Here is a 19,280-nt window from a genome sequence, read left to right on the forward strand (position 1 = left end):
AGTCAAGTCAAGTCATAGCATGAGTCAAGCAAGTCACTGGCAAGTCATACAGATGTTTGATGATTTACTGTAACTAAATGTATATACTGTATTAAACAAAGTTAAATCTACAGTATTTATGGACTATGAGTTTTATTTGCAACAAAAATGATTATATTCATTTATTTTTAAAAGGTGTCCACATACAGGTGAGTTGTAAATACAATAAAAATCTAAAAATGAATAAAAATCAAAACTACAAAGAATAAGATGTAAATGTAACTGAAATAAGGCCAACATAAAAGCATGAAAAGTTTCAATATGCCTCAAACATGGCAGAAGACCATGGAAAAGTATATATAAAAAGTACAATGGTTTCTATGCAACCAAATGGCATTTTTTGAACAGGCATTCCCTTTTAATTGGACATGAACACATCCTTAAATTAGATCTTTCCTTTTTAACAACAGAATAACAACAACAATCAATCACGTCAATCAAAAAATGTAAATTATTGAATCCCACAAACCTTGAAGTGAATTAACTATTGGAGAGAGAGAGAGAGCGAGAGAGAGCGAGAGAGAGAGAGAGAGAGAGAGAGAGAGAGAGAGAGAGAGAGAGATGATTGGAGTGAGTTTAATTTATTAATTAAAGGGATAGTTCACCTAAAAATGAAAAATCTGTTATCTTTTTCTCACCCTCGTGATGTTACAAACCTGAATAAATTTCTTTGTTTTGATGAACACACGGGGGCACGGTGGCTTAGTGGTTAGCACGTTCGCCTCACACCTCCAGGGTTGGGGGTTCGATTCCCGCCTCCGCCTTGTGTGTGTGTGGAGTTTGCATGTTCTCTCCGTGCCTCGGGGTTTTCCTCCGGGTACTCCGGTTTCCTCCAAAGACATGCATGGTAGGTTGATTGGCATCTCTGGAAAATTGTCCGTAGTGTGTGATTGTGTGCGTGAATGAGAGTGTGTGTGTGTGTGCCCTGTGATGGGTTGGCACTCCGTCCAGGGTGTATCCTGCCTTGATGCCTGAGATAGGCACAGGCTCCCCGTGACCCGAGGTAGTTCGGATAAGCGGTAGAAAATGAATGAATGAATGAATGATGAACACACACGTAGATCTTTTGAGGACTGTTTGTAACCAAACCATTCATGAGCCCCATTCACTTCCATAGTGGGGAAAAAGAATACTATGGAAGTGAATGGGGCTCATGAATGGTTCGGATAACATATTTTTTTTATTTTTGGGTGAATTATCCCTTTAAATTGAATGTGTGTGCGTGTGCATGCGAGACAAGAATATGGCTCTGCTTGCAACTCCGAAGTTTTTTATTTTTATATTTATATTTATGTTTTATATATATATATGTGCATCCCCATAAACGATCCATACGCTTTTCACTCAAAGCCTAACACTGAAGACCAATTATAAGTGCTATTGCAAAAAAGCTGACATTCCACATAAACAGTGACCAACCATTTACACTACATTGCGCTTGCAAAAAAATTGATTTGATAGAACTTTGTCATTCGATTGTGAGCGATGTGGTCGCATACTTCTGTTCTTCTCTTCTCATCTTGCACAAAATCCCGGTACCCGAACTTAATTATTTTTGATGTGGCGCCTTCCATGTTTCTTCACGATTGTTAAGGTTTATTAGTTAGCTCCCTCTGCGTGCCTGCTGCGTCACGTGGTTAGATTACGCTCTTGCGTGCGTTTAAAAACAGATTTAAAAACAAAATAGACAAAAAAGATAAAACAAAAACGAAAAACAAGTTATTTCGAGTCATTTAACTCAAGTCCGAGTCAAGTCTCAAGTCATGAATGTCAAGTCGAGTCTTTTTTTAATATTTGTCAAGCAAGTCTCAACTCTCAAATTTGCGACTTACTGTAAGTCCGACTCAAGTCAAGTCATATGACTCGAGTCCCCCATCTCTGGTATTCAGTATATGATAATTACATATGAGACTGAGTGGGAAATTTCTCTTGTTTTTTTTTTAGTTTCATTAGAAGCATTTGAGGTGAATAATGTAGTTACGTTTAAAAAAGATTACTTTATATTTCTACTATATTGTACATCCACATTACATGTTGCACTATTGCAACAGAGTGGAACAGAATTAGTGATGTTTGGGTCTTGTGGAGAATAAGATTTGTTATTGTATCAATGGATCTTAGGTACATTATCAAATTTCAGTAAGTACAGGATGACGGTGAGAGATATTCTCAGTCTTGCAGCATCAGGCGAGGCTGAGTGGTTGGCATTTCACTTATCCACCTGTAAGAAGAGAGAGAGAGAAAGAGAGAGAGAGAGAGAGAGAGAGAGAGAGAGAGAGAGAGAGAGAGAGAGAGAGAAAGGTCACTTAATATGAGAAACAGTAAGACAGAGATAGAGGGGCTAGGCAGAAGAGAAATACTGGAATACAGAATTATCAATAATACAAAACACAACATATCAATAATTCACATGATTAATTCATTTCTCCATGTTCACTAACCACTTTATTCTTACCAAGATAGAAGTGGATCTAGACCTATCACAATTACTATGATGTACCTTGTCTGTAAACATAAAAAAATTCTGCGTTTCTTTATTTCACAGGAAACTATTTGCTTATTATGTAAAACAAAAATAGGGGCTTACTGTATATCATTTGAAATAATTTATTATTGTATACTGTAATGCTCTATGCTTCTTTAGAATCTGGTTCTGCTTAAAGCGTCTTCCACATGTCCGTTCTGTGCGTTTTTTTCCTTGCCATTAACGCCTCTAGGATGCTCATTAAGGTTGTAAACCTACATCTGGATTTTTGTAAAGCTGCATTGTGACATTTTCAAAAAAGTCATTCTCCAATCTCTAGCTGAAGGCTACAATAAAACAAAGCCTTTTGTGGGGAAAAAAAAAGCTTTATTTTCAACTTTTATTTTCATCACTTTTTTAATATTGTCTAAGAATACTATTAGTTGTGCTAGCTGCAAGATTAAATCTTTAAATAATTCACAGTAAGGTCAGAGAGCAAAATATATCGCAACTGCATTTATTGCATGTTTATTTTGCTCTGTGTTTTATAGCAACGGCTGCTAGCATTCTCTAGTATTACCTACATACAGTAGTTTATGACACACAGCAAAACTTGTGGTATTAGTTTCTCATATCACGTAAAGAGAAAGAATTCTATTACACAGAGTTAATTGCCTTTGTTTATTAATGTCGTTGTAGTTTGTTGGTCATCGGGAATAAATAGAAACAAAAATATAACAATGAATAGCTAATTTAAAGAGATATGCACACAGAGAAAGAAGAGACAAATTAGTGTCATATTAGTTGCATATAACAAACATGTTACACTGACCACCCACCATTAGAGAATGATGGATTAACAATGTAAATTTAGAATGATATTTGAACAAACATTGTGATATGTAATTAATTGTAATTTTCTAGGGTTTTAAGTGTGCTCCATTGCTGGTATCTAATTGCTGTTGGCAGGTAATATGCAGGCGTGTCATTGCTTTCTGTCTGGGTGCTTTGTGGGTTTGTCAGGCAGCGAGGTGGGCCTTCATTTCCACACTTAATGAGAGACTACACATGCAGAACAATATCAGGCATCAATGCTAATACTCCATTTCTGTTGTTCTTCCCCCACAGACACAGCCATGGCCTAACTAAGCCTTAATTTCAGAATCATGAGAAGCAGCTCATTCTTAATTGCTGCTCCACAGCAGACTGCACACAGCCACACAGAAAGAGCATGTGAGAGATGAGACTTCAACTTTTATCTAATAAAGTATAATGATGGCTGGGGATGGTATCTGTTTCCTTAACACTCTGGCTTTGTCTTACTTGTGTTCTATTTCTGCATAACAAAACCAAAATGAATAAAGATGAATATATTTAAATGCAGGCTTAATAATATCAATTTTAAATATTACAGTTTAAAAGTATTAGCTATTGCTAAGTACAGTTAAAAATCACTTGTTTTGATTGCCAAGCAAAACATTATAGTACTATACTATACTATACTATACTATACTATACTATACTATACTATATATAGTACTATTTAAAATTGTTCTTATGAGGGTAAATTTAAAATAAAATGATTAATAATGTGTTTGTAGTTTGTAATTTGACTTTCCTCCAGGCTTCACTGGACAGTGAGAACCAAAACCAGTTATACTGCACAATAATTCAATAAAGCATTAATGCACATCTGGGTGGATTTGTACGTTGTACCTCCTTTCATGGAAAACGTGTTTCAAAATGAGTAAATGTAAAAAGTCGAGCATTTATTTTTATATCATGTCTATCTATAATTCATGGTGCTGTTACGAGCAGCCTATTTCATTTTTGCAAGTGTTTGAGCTGTTTGATTATGCCAGTGTAGTTATATTCAGAAGGCTGATGCCAAATGCAAGCACCTTCCCTGCAGTAACACCTGATATGTGCTCCAATGAATATGTATTCATCGAGTTTCATTTTGTCTTATTATGCAAATTTGATATGTACAAGTCTCAACCATACACACCTGTGTATTTCCCCATTGCTGTTGCAAACTGACAGTGCAATTACTCATGATGCAAAAATGACAAAATCTTTACCAACTAACACAGTGCATGTTGTGCATATTTAATCCCAACTCAATAAAGAGTTCTATTCTCATTCTAACTGCAAGATACTGCACACGTCTTGGGCCAGTTTTAAAGAGAATGGTTCATTTGAACAACAGTTTGCATGACAGATTGAATTTTGAAACACCAAAACAGATACTCAAGATTCTGACTTCAATGTCTGCAGAATGTAAAAGACTGCGTAAAGAATTATCAGTCTACAATCTTCTGCACCACACTTAGAGATTACATTTGTACCTTTCAGCGAATAAGCTGCCACTCATATTTTTCCTCACCCATAGAAACCAGTTCTGTGAGGCCGTCAATCTATACACTGTGTTCCCTCCCAGGCTAAAACCGATAACTCGCTCCTTCAGTGGAAATGAGAAATAATATATATACTGTATATATATATACTATCTTGTATGTAACTCAATCCTCTATTCACTTAGGCCCATTTAATTCTTCCTGCACAAGATGTACCATCGCTAAGCACAGTGAATGAAGGACATTCGGTTATTGGTTAGAACATGTTGTACAGACTGTTCTAACCTTGCAATAAGACAAAAAAGCCTCTGTTACCTCTGACCAATATTGTGATCTAAGTAAACAAATTCCAAGAGTTACTGTAAATTTTGGCTTTCTAACAAAACACATATGATAATATAGTGATAAAAGATATTTGATAATATAAATCTTATTGGTTTTAAATGTCTAAATGAAAATGGGAAGAAAACGAATATGCGTATATTATCCATATCTGTGGTTCACTTGTGAATGCAGTTTGCACACTCGCAACTTTAACTTCATATAAAAAATTATAAGGAGGAGGAAAAAATATAGCACAAGCATTTAGATAGATCCAATCTAAATGCTTGAGAGCAGAAGGTAGAGGTAATTGTTGAGGATAATGAATGTGATGCTTTGATGAATGGATTAAGTCTGGTTTTAAGTACGTATTCTCCTGTGACAATGTAAACTCTGTTGTGTTTCACACCACTGAGCCATCCTACCCTTTGTTCACCACTACTGACTTGGCCATCATTATGTCTCTCATTATTGCTCATGGCTCATCAATATTCTAGAAGATCAGCCTTAGGAAGACCCACACACATTCTCTGGTGCTTGACACAGATGCATACAAATCTATGCACCCTACATGTAGATGTGCGTGCACTGTCTGACAGAGGGGGAAAAAATCTAATTTCATTGCTATAGGAAGAGTATCTAAAAGTTCTGACAATAATGTCTTCTAATGGCATTTTTCATTATCCTCATGAGGGCCTTAGGGCTTTTTAATACACTGAAAGGCATGCTCACTTTAATGTCCTTCAAATTATATACACTCCAGAAAGCTGAATTCAGTGGAACAATGGAAAAGAATAGGATTAAACCGTGAAATATATGCCATTCAAACGAATTTACATTGCTCTTTCACTATTCTAATCAAGGCATTCTTGTGAAAAAGAATTGACATCTCATTGTTGTCATTAATGCATCTAATCTAATATGACATATCCATGCTTCCTGGGTAATTTTAACAAGCATTGTCACTGTTTGCTACACTCAACTTCACACAAAACAATGTAAACACTTCAAGAATGTAGAGTGTAAAAAATCAAGCTTTGTTAGATCTGATTTACTAATATTATTGAAACTCTTTATGTGCAGTAAAATATAGTGTGTGAATGACTGATTGCACACCTATTACTCTCCTGGGGTTTATTACAGGTTATGGGTTCCTGCCACTTATTTTATCGTCCTGTAATAGTAGCATGGAGGGCTGCAGGTTCCACAGTATATAACCGTAATGCTGGAAGAGCCCCAGATCCAAGGAGCAGGCCATTAGTGGTATAATTATAGGCAGGGTATGATAACCATTCCACACTTCAATAACCACTGCACAGAGTCTTTATTGTGCTAGTGGTTCTTAATACCTTCATTACGAAAGACAATCGCTTAATTATAGAGTCTACAGAATATCAAATGTGCTTCAAAATCAATTTAAAGTTGGGTATTAGAGATTATTAGAAGTTTAATTGTTATCCTGGCGTATATACTGTATGCTAGTTAAGTATCAGCAGTCAACTTGGTTCTGGTAACTAAGCAAATATTAACACATAGCATAATGGTGCGTAAAGAAGTAACATTTCCTACTGCAAGAACTGAGTGTTGGTGATTGTTTCACTTGAAACGATGAAAATCCATTTAGGGTCTATTTACACTTTAAGTACTGGTGCCACATTCGTTCAGCATCAAACACGGAAGGGGTTACTTCCTAAAGAGAAAGTTGCAGCCTCGTTATTTAGAGTAAAAGTAGTACTGTGGGTTCAGTTATGAATCAATAGTTACTTATGCATTAGTGTGAAACTGACCTAATACAACACATCTTGGCCTGAAACGTATTGAAATTTATTTATTCATATAGCCAGTATCGTGCTAATTGTCATCCTGACATAGCTCTGTATATTATTACTGCTTTAATTACTAGACATTATTGATGTTTGTTTAAACAGAATATGTTGCATGTGCTATTAAGTGTTGAAACACATATACACAAAGCAGTCAACCTAAAGTCATTAATATTCAGGATATTAGTACATTTCTTAAAAATGCACAAGCAGGTTATTAAGACACATGTCAAGAACTGTGAATAAACATAGAAAAGGGAAAAGCACATCAGATGCTCCAAATGGCCCATTTGTGTATAAATGTATACGTATAAATATTACACCATACAAAATCATTATTTCACACCATGCCTGACTGAGTAGCACAGCCATTTTTAATCATGATTTTTTTTAGCATTATCATCTGTCTGTTGTTTATGAAAGGTTGATAACTGAAGGTATATAAGAGAGAAAGATCAATATCTAATTCCCCATGGTCTTCATTACTCTGCTCAGGAATGAGTATCATAACTGTGCCTCACAGTTCACAATTTAACAGTAGCAGAGTGTTGTGGCTGTACAGTATCATGCTGTTTGTGATCACCTCGGTTTTTATGTGACCACACTAATAGCTCATGTAAATGAATAATGTATGAAAATAGGCCTGTGTTCCATGCTAAGCAAGATAAATCTACGTTTAGTAAAACTATGAAAATCTGTCACTATCAGTGTATCAGAATGACACGAGATATAAAAGCATTAAAGACACACGAGGTAAACAGACAAAAGAAAAACCTTCTGAAGATATGACTTGCTATTAAGACAAAATGATGCTCGTGTGCAGCCCACATTTGAGGAAAATGAAATGAGCTCATAGAATTCTGTCTCAGTGCAATTACAGCACATTAGAAGGTGATTATATATTCTTTATGAACATTACACTGAGGTCATTTGCAAAGATATTAAAAGAAAATTTGAGTGTTTTTGACACAATATCTTATGGTTTCGGTTTTAAACTTTTCCATTGGAAAACTATATAAGTCTGGTTAAAGAGATGCTAAAGTGGTTAGTGATGTAGTGCAATTATTCCTAATGCTCAGAAAGTGGAAACATTTATATGCAATAATTACAGTTTTGCCTCATTTGTTAAGGGTTACTAGGGCTGCTGTGCATGTCAACAAACATTAAAAGCTTGTTTATGAATCTGTATGGCACCACTGCCATTGATGCCAACATAATTATAACAAGCATCATTTACTGTCTGTATCACTCAAAATGGTACTTACTGCATAAGGATCAAGACAATGATGCAGAAAGTAGCCATTATTATGAAGGGCATGCCTGGAAACGTAGGCAGGGTCAGAGGGTACAGGCCATTGAATATGATGCCAGCAATGAGGATGCAAGTGGCCTCCACTGAAGCCGAGAAGGAGAACATGGCACCTGTCGAGATAAGATCGGACCAGTTCTAAATTATTTGAAGCTATGGTTAGTGGTATAAACAGGATTCTGTTTTTCATCTATGTTTTGCTTCAGATCTGAGATCCTATCTTTATCCACATAATGCTGGTTTTTGGAGCTGAATAAACGTTTTGCTCACTGGAGTCCATACAATAGGGACACATAAGCACAGGGTTGATTCGCATTGATAAAACATTTACCCAGGCTGTAGTCAACTCTAGGGCAGTTCTGATTAACTGGAGCAGAATGAGCTGGCGTGCAGGGTACGTCAGAGCAGCATTTAAGTGCCTCTAACAGGGAATCCTTATTGATTTGAGCTGGAAAGCCTCTGAATACTAAATCTGAAGTGTTATTGATATGCAACCTGAGAGGCAGGAGACATAAAAGGACTAACTGCATTTTTTTTTTTCAAGATGGAGGGTGGGAAGAATACGTCAAATCAGAGTAAAATCAGAACATCATCAGCTCTTCTACAGAAAATCTGTGGCTCAATGCCATGGCTCGGGTTCGATGCCTGGGCAAGGAACCAACCCAGTCACTGAGGGATAGCTCAATGCTGGTCCCAAGCCTGGATAAATTAAGAGGGATGTGTCAGGAAGGGCATCTGACATAAAACCTGTGCCAAATCAAAAATATGCAGATCGGATAATCTGCTGTGACGACCCTGAAAAAGAAACAGCCGAAGGACAACAACAGCAACCAAGGCGATCTGTGGCAAAAAGAATTACACAAAAAATGTTTTCATTTCAAATGCATCAAATGTGAAGTGTTTTGAAAAACAGGGAAATCTCTAAAGCATTGTCTGCATCCTCCATGTCTGAGCAAAGGCACACATACAGGTTGTGACAATCGATCTATCTAAATGTTTGCTGTGTTTGAAGCCACTGGAATAGACTAAAATAAAGAGGCATGTCCTAATTTCTTGCTCATGGAAAGAAGAAAATTGCATAATTTAAGCTCTGCTAACGTGAGATGTGCCCATCTAAGCATATCATATTGACCGGTGTCAGTTCCCAAAGTTTCTAAGCCAGATTAAAAGAGTCTAGCCACACAAGCTATTAGTAATTAATTTTGACTGACATCCAAATTCCAGTAGCTGTTGCCTGGTCTCTTGAAAATAAATTCCTCTTTCATTTGCTGTAATTCATATATAATATCTAATACAAACAATTTCCAACTGCATCCTGCAAAACACAGACTCTGAGGACTGACAGAATTAAACTGTGCGGTTTAATTATTTAAAAAAATAAACAGCAATTAAATGGATTTCAGTCATCTAATCAATCTATACAGCTGTGCCTTTCATTAAAATGCCATGAGTGAAAAATGGTTATTAATATCAAGGGCTTTCAGCTCTAAGTGCATCAAATGCCATGCAAACTACAGATTAACAATGCAGACATGAATCATTGAATCATCTTCTGGGGATAGTGGAGGTTAAGGTTAATCCTGAATGTATGACACTTTTTTCTCAGAGGAGCAGATATAACTTTTGGCCATGACTGGATTAAATGTGTGGGTGAAGCATGTTACTCTGAAAGCCTACCTTGTTCATCAGGTTCCACAATAGCAGAGGACAATGATCGAATCACTGCTTGTGTGATCCCACCCGGCATGCCCACTACAGCCACTAAAGAGTAAACATAAAAAAAAAAAAACACTTACAATTACTATTCTTGGTGAAAATTGCACTCAGTATTTGCATGATGTTATACATACTGTATGCAGTGCAGCTATGTGTGCAGTTACCACTGCACTTAGGACTGCTGAGAGCTGCATGTATCATATAAAGTAATTTGTAAATTAGACAGAATTGGGATGTTCAATAATTCATGAATGCATGCACCAAATCCAATTTTAACTTAAATATCTTGGTTCAAGTATGCAGCAGTAGCAGTTCCCTTAAATGAAATAGAAAATGCTCACTTATTGCCAAAGCTATTTGGAATAAGGCATGCTTGATTCCATCCTGTTACACACGCACACAAACGCACACACTCACACGCACATGCTTTTGCATTGAAATCGAGGTGGCGGCTTCTGCATGATGCCGCTGTGTCCCTTATTATCTCAGGCAAGAGAATAGAGCAGAATGCAGATGCCTCCTTCAGCTGCTGATTATTCACCAGAGCCGCCACTCATCTCCCTGTCAAAGTACTCCAGTTCTCAGGGTCGTTTCATAACGATTTATGTAATTAAAGATATCAATATTGATCAGTCCCTCATCCCCTTCATTGGCTCTCTGCAGTGAATGATGAAGTTCTACAAATGCTTCTTTTAGTTGTGTTTTCAGAAGCGATCACACTCTGTAGAAATCATTTACACAGCAGATAACACACACACACACACACACACACACACACACACACACACATTGACCAAATTGCCATTCATTGGCAATCATTTAGAGCAGGCAGTTTTAGTTAGTAAAAAAAAAACAAACAGACAAACAGAAAAACAAACAGACAAGAAAAGATAGACTGGGCCGTTTACTATTTTTATATTTTACCATGCATAATTGAACACATTTTTATCACAGAAGCTTTCATTGGAGTAATAATAATGACATTTGTTACACTTATATTTGATACACTTTACATACATTAATGCACTTGACTGCTAATGAAACCTTGATGATATGGTTGCACATAGACCTATCCACATATTTTCATTTATTGATACTGCACTGCATTCTGCATAATATTGTTGTGTGCTATCATGCAAAATGTTATGAGTGTAAATGTACAAGGGAAATTACAAAGTTAGATGATGGGCACCTACCCAAGCAGACCATCCATGTGTTGGTGGAAAAAGCCAGCAGGACATACGAGGCAGCTCTAAACACAACGCTGAGTTTTGCCAACGTCATCTCCTTAAGGCAACGCATCAGCAAAGGGAACAGGCCCAAGAGACCAGCACCCTGGCAGAGAGCACAGGAACAATATCCAGATTAATGTCCATACAAGTTATGATGGCAGATATTTTGTAGACAGATTGGGAAAAAAATGTCAGCACATTTGGCATGTTTCATACGATATTGTCCAAAATATGTTAAAATTAATTGGTATAATGTGTTGTACTAACAAGAGATATTTCCCTTGACTATAAAAATAAACATATATATCACTTGTAGGCATTTTACAGGAGCTGAGAGGCCAACAAAATATTATACATGAACATTTTGAAGCCAGGGGATACCTTTTCACAAATGCAGTTATGTTTTGCCCTAAATGCTCTTATTTGGCCATTCATTAACAAATATGCTATAAATATTTCAGGCTCTTTAGATTCATTATGGTTCAAACATGTGACTTAATTAACCTTCACAGCCTCTGCTTGATGAAAATATCAGGAAAAAAAAATCACAATTATAAATGTATTAATCAGCATGTCAGGGTACAGCATATTTATATATAATTGCTTGTGATAGTGTGTCAGCACTATGATCCATTTCAAGAAGATAGTAAGTGATAACACTCCACTTCACAGCTAGTTGGTGGCTGATGTCATTAGGTTTCTTTGCCTTCTTTTAAAAAAGAAAAAGAATAAATAAACCTTTCTCATAACGCGTACTATGAAGCCAGTATTCATAATGCATTATATACACTTATATAGCAGGCATATTACCTGTAAGGAGGTTACTGTTATATATTCCTGTACAATATGTAACTTAATGAATCATGCACATTTCTACATACGTATGCGAAGCACTATCAGGGATTATGTGTAATAATGCATCTATGTATGAATTCAGGTTACATAATTCATTAAATGTTTATATATTCAGATACCTGCTGATACCTTCATAAGATTTTTAAGTATTATGAATAATGTATTCATAGGATGTATTACCACTTTCTTTAGAAATGGTCATAGCTGTTTTTTAATCATTAAGGTTTGTGGAGTTTAATTCTTTCTCACTGTATATTCCAGTAAATATTAGTCAATGTGAATCAACCATGAACTCTGACATCTAAAGTAGGTATTGTTGTGTCCGATACTAAAAACTAAAGTCTGTGTTTTGTCTTGACTTTTAATAATGCAGCACCATGTAATACTGGCACCAACATTATCACAAACTCTCTTCCGTTTTCTCCAAGATTCCTCCCCACAAGAGCTGTCTGGTTGGTGGTTAGCTAATCATCCTTTAAGGTCTTAGTGTATTAACCAGAATATCTCCAGCAGCCATCTGGTCCAGACATAGATCATCATGATATTTCAGAGAATCAGTGCTCTACCTACCTCACAAAAGGCAGCTGAGCAACTGTCCCATGGTGCATTGCGGACCACTTGAGTCAACATGGAGTGGTATCATCTGCCTGGTCGGGAAGCTCTGTTCCTTAATGAGCAGCTTTTTTTAAGTGCCACTTTAAGGCATGGCATCGATCTGTTCACATGATCGATGAAATTAGAGTGCAAGGCTCCTGTCACAGTAAGAAAAACTGAGCCCCCTACTGATTCTGTCACTGGACAAAGACAAACTAAAGCAGGTCCTTGATATAGTAAATAAAGACCTTGGATGTTTCTGGAAAGCAGAGAAATCATCAGTATTTTCAGAAACTTGATTTTTGTTGAATTGTCTTCAGATGATGAATATGGCCAAGTATCATTTGCAATAGAGTCTTTGGGTGAACTACATTGACTCTAGGTCTTGTTTTGCCTTAGCTGTTAATAAAGAGGACTTGCTTTATTTATGTCAGATTCACTCATCCCACAAGCACCAATTCCCAGACCATGCTTTGACCATTAAACATGGCTCGCAATCACTAGACGTCTGATCACAAACAATTGTTCCCAATTAAACACACACACACACACACACACACACACACACACACACACACACAACCATGTTTGCCTTTGCTTAGTTACTCTTCTGATGCCTGACCAATGCCTGTTTTCTACGTTATGAAAACATGAAATTGAAAATAATTATGCCATTCATTGTGGACTCTTCTGCTTTGCTCTCATTAAATCATGCTGAACTGCAAGAGCCAATAAGTTCTTGATAAGTTAATATTATATGTTAGATAAAGAATAGATTAAATTATCTATATGAGTCATATGTGATAAAATCCAAATGATTCCAAATCTTTCACAAAATCTTTTCACATCTGTAGTGCTGATAAAGGCGTTAAACTGGCAAATAACACATTGTCATTATCACCTAACATCCTTAACGATGGACAGCTCAAAAATGGCAACTGAAAAATATACACTATACAGCCAAGTTGTAACTGATTACCACACTCATACAGTTGTGCTCAAAAATTTTAATACCCTGAAAGAAATTGCTAAACATTGCATTTATTTGGAAAATATGACTGAAAATGCTAAGAATTCTTCCTTATTTAAAGAAAGTGCTCGTGTGAAGTCATTAATTATCACATAGTTGTTTGACTCCTTTTTAAAACCTAATGATAACTGAAATCACCTAAACAACCCTGATCGAAGGTTTACATATCCTTGAATGTTTGGCAACATTATAAACACACAGGTTGACACTTAGAGGTTTAAATGGCTATTAATGGGAAGTTTCCAAACCTGTGACTCATTGTAATTGTAATTAGTGTCAACATGACAATGATCCAAAGCACAAAGCCTCCAATGGCTACAGCAGAAAAAGGTGAAGGTTCTGGAGAAGCCATCACAGCCTCCTGACCTCAATATCATTGAGCCACTTTGGGAAGATCATAAAGGTGCAGTTTGTGCAAGACAACCAAAGAATTTACAGGAACTGGAGGCATTTTTTCCAAGAACACTGGGCAGCTATACCACCTGAGAGAATAAAGGACCTCATGCACAATTATTACAAAAGACGGCCTGCCATCATTGATGTTAAAATGGGCAATAAATGCTATAAAGGTGTGCAAACTTTTGAACAGGGATTATTTCCTTATATTCTTTTTATGTTTTGTTTTGCATTCTCACTCATGATTTCTTTGCACATCTTGTAATTTTTTCAAAGGTATGCAAACTTTTGAGCACAACTGTATTTAGATCTTGCACAAATTGTTGCCACAAAGTGCATAAATGTCTTGTATGCTGTAGCATTAAAATTACCCTTCACTGGAGCCCAGTCCAAACATGTTCCAGCACAAAGTTAGGTCACCTGACATCGCTAACTCTAGTTTGGGGATCACCTTAAATATTCAAAGACACCTCCATCGAGGTTGTGTCTCCATAGTGAAAAAATGTACTGTTAGAGTCTGTAAATTGAATTAAGGCCACACTATCCAAAATGCCATTTGCTAATTTATCCACAAGAAAGCAAAGAAAGATAGAGTGAAAACTTCATTTATTTTGGCATAAGAATGGATCTCTGAAGCCATTAGACATACACATGGTATGGACCACTAGAGGCATTTTGAAGAAACGTTGCGCTCAACGCTTTGATCTGGTTAAAAAAAAAACATGATTCATCAGAGAGAACATGACTCTGTGGAAACAAAACCACTTACCAACAAGAACATTCTGGCAGAGTTAAACACTCCAAACATTGCAGTTGTGAACTCTCTGGGCTCATACATCAAATAGAGCAGTAAGACAGAATTATCCCCTGGGGAGACATAAGCACATATAAGCACATAAAGGCACATATCGTTATTCTCTCTCTCTCTCTCTCTCTCTCTCTCTCTCTCTCTCTCTCTCTCTCTCTCCCACCTCAAAAGGGCTGATACACAGAGAGAGCATTTAGCATTTATAATCTACCATGAAACAGCTCAGAAATATTATCAACACAAACAGGCAGCTCAGCCAATGTGCTTGCATTAGCCTAACTGATAGATTGCCGGAGACAAAATGTCTTAATGGCAGGAAATTAGGTTGGTTAATTACATATGGCACATACATACACATACGTGTCCTATAGGGCTCTTTGGAGTTAACAGATTTTAAAGGACATACTAATTTAATTACAAATTTATAATTCTTCTTCTATTTCATCTCATTTTCATTATGGTGATTATTATTTACTATTATTACTACTTCTACTTTTCCTACTTTTGCGTAATTGTTCAAGATTCAAAAGTTCATGTAATTTATGTTTACGTACTGTACTCCTCCAGGATATCCTCTGATTTCATTTAAACAAAATATACAGAAGACACAAAAGTTTGGATTTGTCAGCAGGCAAACTAAATTAAAATTCCTTAGACTTCATGCAAGCTCTGAACATTTGGTTCTATAAATTTTGATAGATGAAAGTTCGTTTAAAATAGCCCTTACAGTATACAAAAAAAGTCTCATACAAAATCTCTTGCATACAGGCTGGAATATTTCTTGTGCACTTCATCTGATGCTGTATACGGTGGTCAAATAATATAACCATTTTCACAATAGTGTGTGGAATGATATACACTAAACTCTAAGCTCTAAGCACTAGAAGTCCTTCTGTAAATCACACATCTTTATTATATTTACCACAGTTCTTAATTAGATACATTATACGAATGTTGCTTACTGAATACTACTGAATATATACACACACAAAATTACTGCCCCAATAAATATGGAATTTCTCAGTTTAGTTCATTCTTGTGTTTGTCACGTTTTAAAATGAACTGCTCACACAAACTTCACCAAATGTTAATAGAACTATAATTGGCATTGTGTGTTGTGGTCAGATTGTTGAGTGAAAACCTGTGAGTGAAAATATGAATTCTGAAGTTCCAAGATATTTCAGCCCTGGACACAAATAGAGTTTATACCCAGATGATGAGACAGAGATTATAGTGCCAAATCAACAAATGTTGACAATGGACACAATTCAATGTTCTGCAATGACCATCTCAGTCTTTGATCAGATTTAAACCCCTGTGAAAACCTGTGGATTAAATGAAAGAGCATAAATCCTGAAGCATAATAATTTATCTTCAAATATTCCACTTTAAATCGTGAAACAAGCTCCACCTAAAAGTGTCTCCAACCTTTTTAAACATTACAGCAAGTGACTCAGTGCTGTTATTCTTTCTAGAGAATTGTTTGGAATCAAAGGTCAATTTCATTAAGTGGGCCAATAATATTTGAGGACGCTGTATATTTGCCTTACTTACTTTCCCTGTTTATTGAACCAAAGATTTATGTTGTACTCACCAACAGATACCAGGTTATTTATGAAGGTGCACAGGATGAGAAGGTGCAGCTTTAGTCTATCCTGACCATTCCTTCTCTTGAATACTGCCCTAAATGACAGCCTGGCATACTTCAGGAATACCACTCCAGACTCCTGCCCTTCATTTTCAGCAGCAAAGATGTTTAAAGTGCTGTTGATTGGTTTAGGGTCTCGGAGCCACAGCAGGATATAGAGTATAGCTAAAACATTACAGGCAATGTAGGCTCCAAAAGCTGCCACCAAGCCGACCTCCTGAATCAGAAAACCACCCAGGAGAAAGCCCACCATTCCCCCTACAAAGATCATAGACTCGGCTATGGCCATGCGCAGAGTGCGACTTGAGCTAGATTCCATGGTAATATCAGCTAGGAAGCTGAAAGAGCTGAGAAAGATGGAAACATGGCCACCGGTTAAGCCAATGAAGGCAGCTGCGAGCAGGCACCAGTAGACACTCAGGCTCTGCACCAATACCATAGCCAACAGCACTCCACCACTCAGCAGTGAGAGTATGAAAGGCAGCAGCATTACTGACCTGCGGCCAGCCTGGTCAGACCAAGAACCCAACATCATGGCTGGGGGGATAGATAACACACTGATTATGGCTGTGTAGAGCAGCAAGATGTAGGAAGAGTGTGACTCGACTTCCTCATTCTCTCTCTGCTCTGAGTTACTGCATATGGATGTGTCCTTGTATAGTTCTTGGCAAACCTACAGATAATGAGAAAAAAAGAACAGAGTGAGTATTAATTTTGTAAATGATTGGCTTAACTATGGGTAGGACATCTTGATTGATTAGCAGAAGGTTTTTTGTACCTGTGCTTTATATGGCTCTTTGAATTCATTTATTCATTTTTCTTTACTTACTGTACATTTAGGTAATTATTTATTTTCTCAGCAATATTTAATGGAGCCCATGTAAAATGTATATTGTATAATTTATGTATGTATGTAAGTATGTATGTATGTATGTATGTATGTATGTATGTATGTATGTATGTATGCATGCATGCATGTATGTATGTATGTATGTATGTATGCATGCATGCATACATGCATGTATACATGCATGCATGTATGTATGTATGTATGTATGTATGTATGTATGCATGCATGCATACATGCATGTATACATGCATGCATGTATGTATGTATGTATGTATGTATGTATGTATGCATGCATGCATGCATACATGCATGTATACATGCATGCATGTATGTATGTATGTATGTATGTATGTATGTATGCATGCATGCATGTATGTATGTATGTATGTATGTATGTATGTATGTATGTATGTGTATGTATGTATGTATGTATGTATGTATGCATGCATGCATACATGCATGTATACATGCATGCATGTATGTATGTATGTATGTATGTATGTATGCATGCATGCATGCATGTATGTATGTATGTATGTATGTATGTATGTATGTATGTATGTATGTGTATGTATGTATGTATGTATGTATGTATGTATGCATGCATGCATGCATGCATGTATGTATGTATGTATGTATGTATATATGCATGTATGTATGTATGTATGTACGTATGTATGTATGCATGTATGTAAAGATAAAACTGAAGCATTTATATATTTTGCTCAGTTTTCACCTCAGACATTTTTATGACAAATGTACAATGTATTCGTTACATATGTATAGAATCTCATAGGCAAGAAAATGAGGGTGCCTGTCAGATACTGTTTGCCAGATATGGCTAATAGGCAAGCAGGTGGCCAGAAACAAATGCATAAAGCCATTTTTGATGGTTCAATTTTTCATCTATTAACACAAAATGAAGCTAAATTCAATATCACCTATATGACCTTAATGAACTTTGGTGCTCAGCAGCTAATCTCAGCAAATGGTGGCCAGTAAATCTTAGAGTAATTGAATCTAGAACACAAACAATTACAAAGTCTTCTGGTTTTGCTTCAGGATCCCTGTGAGTCATGGTCATTTCAGTTTGATTAATGCTTGCTGTTGTTCTGGGTTTTGAGTGCATCTTAACACTGTTGTACCTCATGCATGCACTACCCTGTATGCGAACTTCCCTAGTACTGCACTCTGCTGACCTGTTTTTTAAGGTGACAGCAAAACACTTTCCTAGAACCAAGTTTGATTAATCTCTCTCCCTCTCCCTCTTCTCGCCGAAGCGCTTGTAGGACACAGATAGCCTAAAGGAACAGATGCAACACTTACCTTGTCCATGACCAGGCGCTGATAAGCCGGTAGCATTATGAAGGTGCTGGTCATGTAAAAGAATATTGCTGGCTCTACTGTAACAATTCTCCTCAGCTTCTCCAGACATTGTGGCATATTTTGTTCACAGTTAAAGGAGACACAAACAAAGAAGGATGCGTGCTATGTAAGGTCATGCAAGTAGTCGCTGCATTTCTTTAGTTCTCAGTTTCTAAAATAAAACACCTATCTATGTAAGGAAAGCTCTGTTGTGTAGATGAGGTCACATGAGTCTCAGCTGCAAAAACCAGGAAGTGCCTTAGTCATGACCTGCTCTTATCAGGAAACAACAGTTTATCTTCATTGGCTGGGAAACTGTTTTATGGTGCCTGATTCACCCACCTGACATTCCTAGTGTACATAGATTAACAGTACCTTTTCCTCGCTAGCATGACAGAACTTGGTTTTTTTAAAGATTAGGATACAAACAGGCTCTGATTATCAGAATCATATTCTGTAAATTGTTTTGGCAT

The 19,280-nt window shown here is 36.6% G+C and overlaps 1 protein-coding gene across 1 annotated transcript; it reads right to left on the reverse strand.

Moving 5' to 3' along the window:
• Positions 1–523: 523 nt before the first annotated feature.
• Positions 524–19,041, reverse strand: zgc:174356 (uncharacterized protein LOC100137120 homolog). Its single transcript, XM_060879914.1, has 7 exons — positions 18,769–19,041; positions 16,539–17,265; positions 14,906–15,003; positions 11,226–11,364; positions 9,991–10,074; positions 8,270–8,426; positions 524–2,260 (listed from the first exon to the last, which is right to left on the reverse strand). The coding sequence occupies exons 1-7, from the start codon at positions 18,883–18,885 to the stop codon at positions 2,209–2,211; spliced, it is 1,374 nt and encodes a 457-aa protein (XP_060735897.1). The 5' UTR covers positions 18,886–19,041; the 3' UTR covers positions 524–2,208.
• Between the last annotated feature and the right edge of the window lie 239 nt (positions 19,042–19,280).

The sequence above is a fragment of the Tachysurus vachellii genome, chromosome 10 (genome assembly GCF_030014155.1).
Source record: "Tachysurus vachellii isolate PV-2020 chromosome 10, HZAU_Pvac_v1, whole genome shotgun sequence".
NCBI classification, from domain to species: domain Eukaryota; kingdom Metazoa; phylum Chordata; class Actinopteri; order Siluriformes; family Bagridae; genus Tachysurus; species Tachysurus vachellii.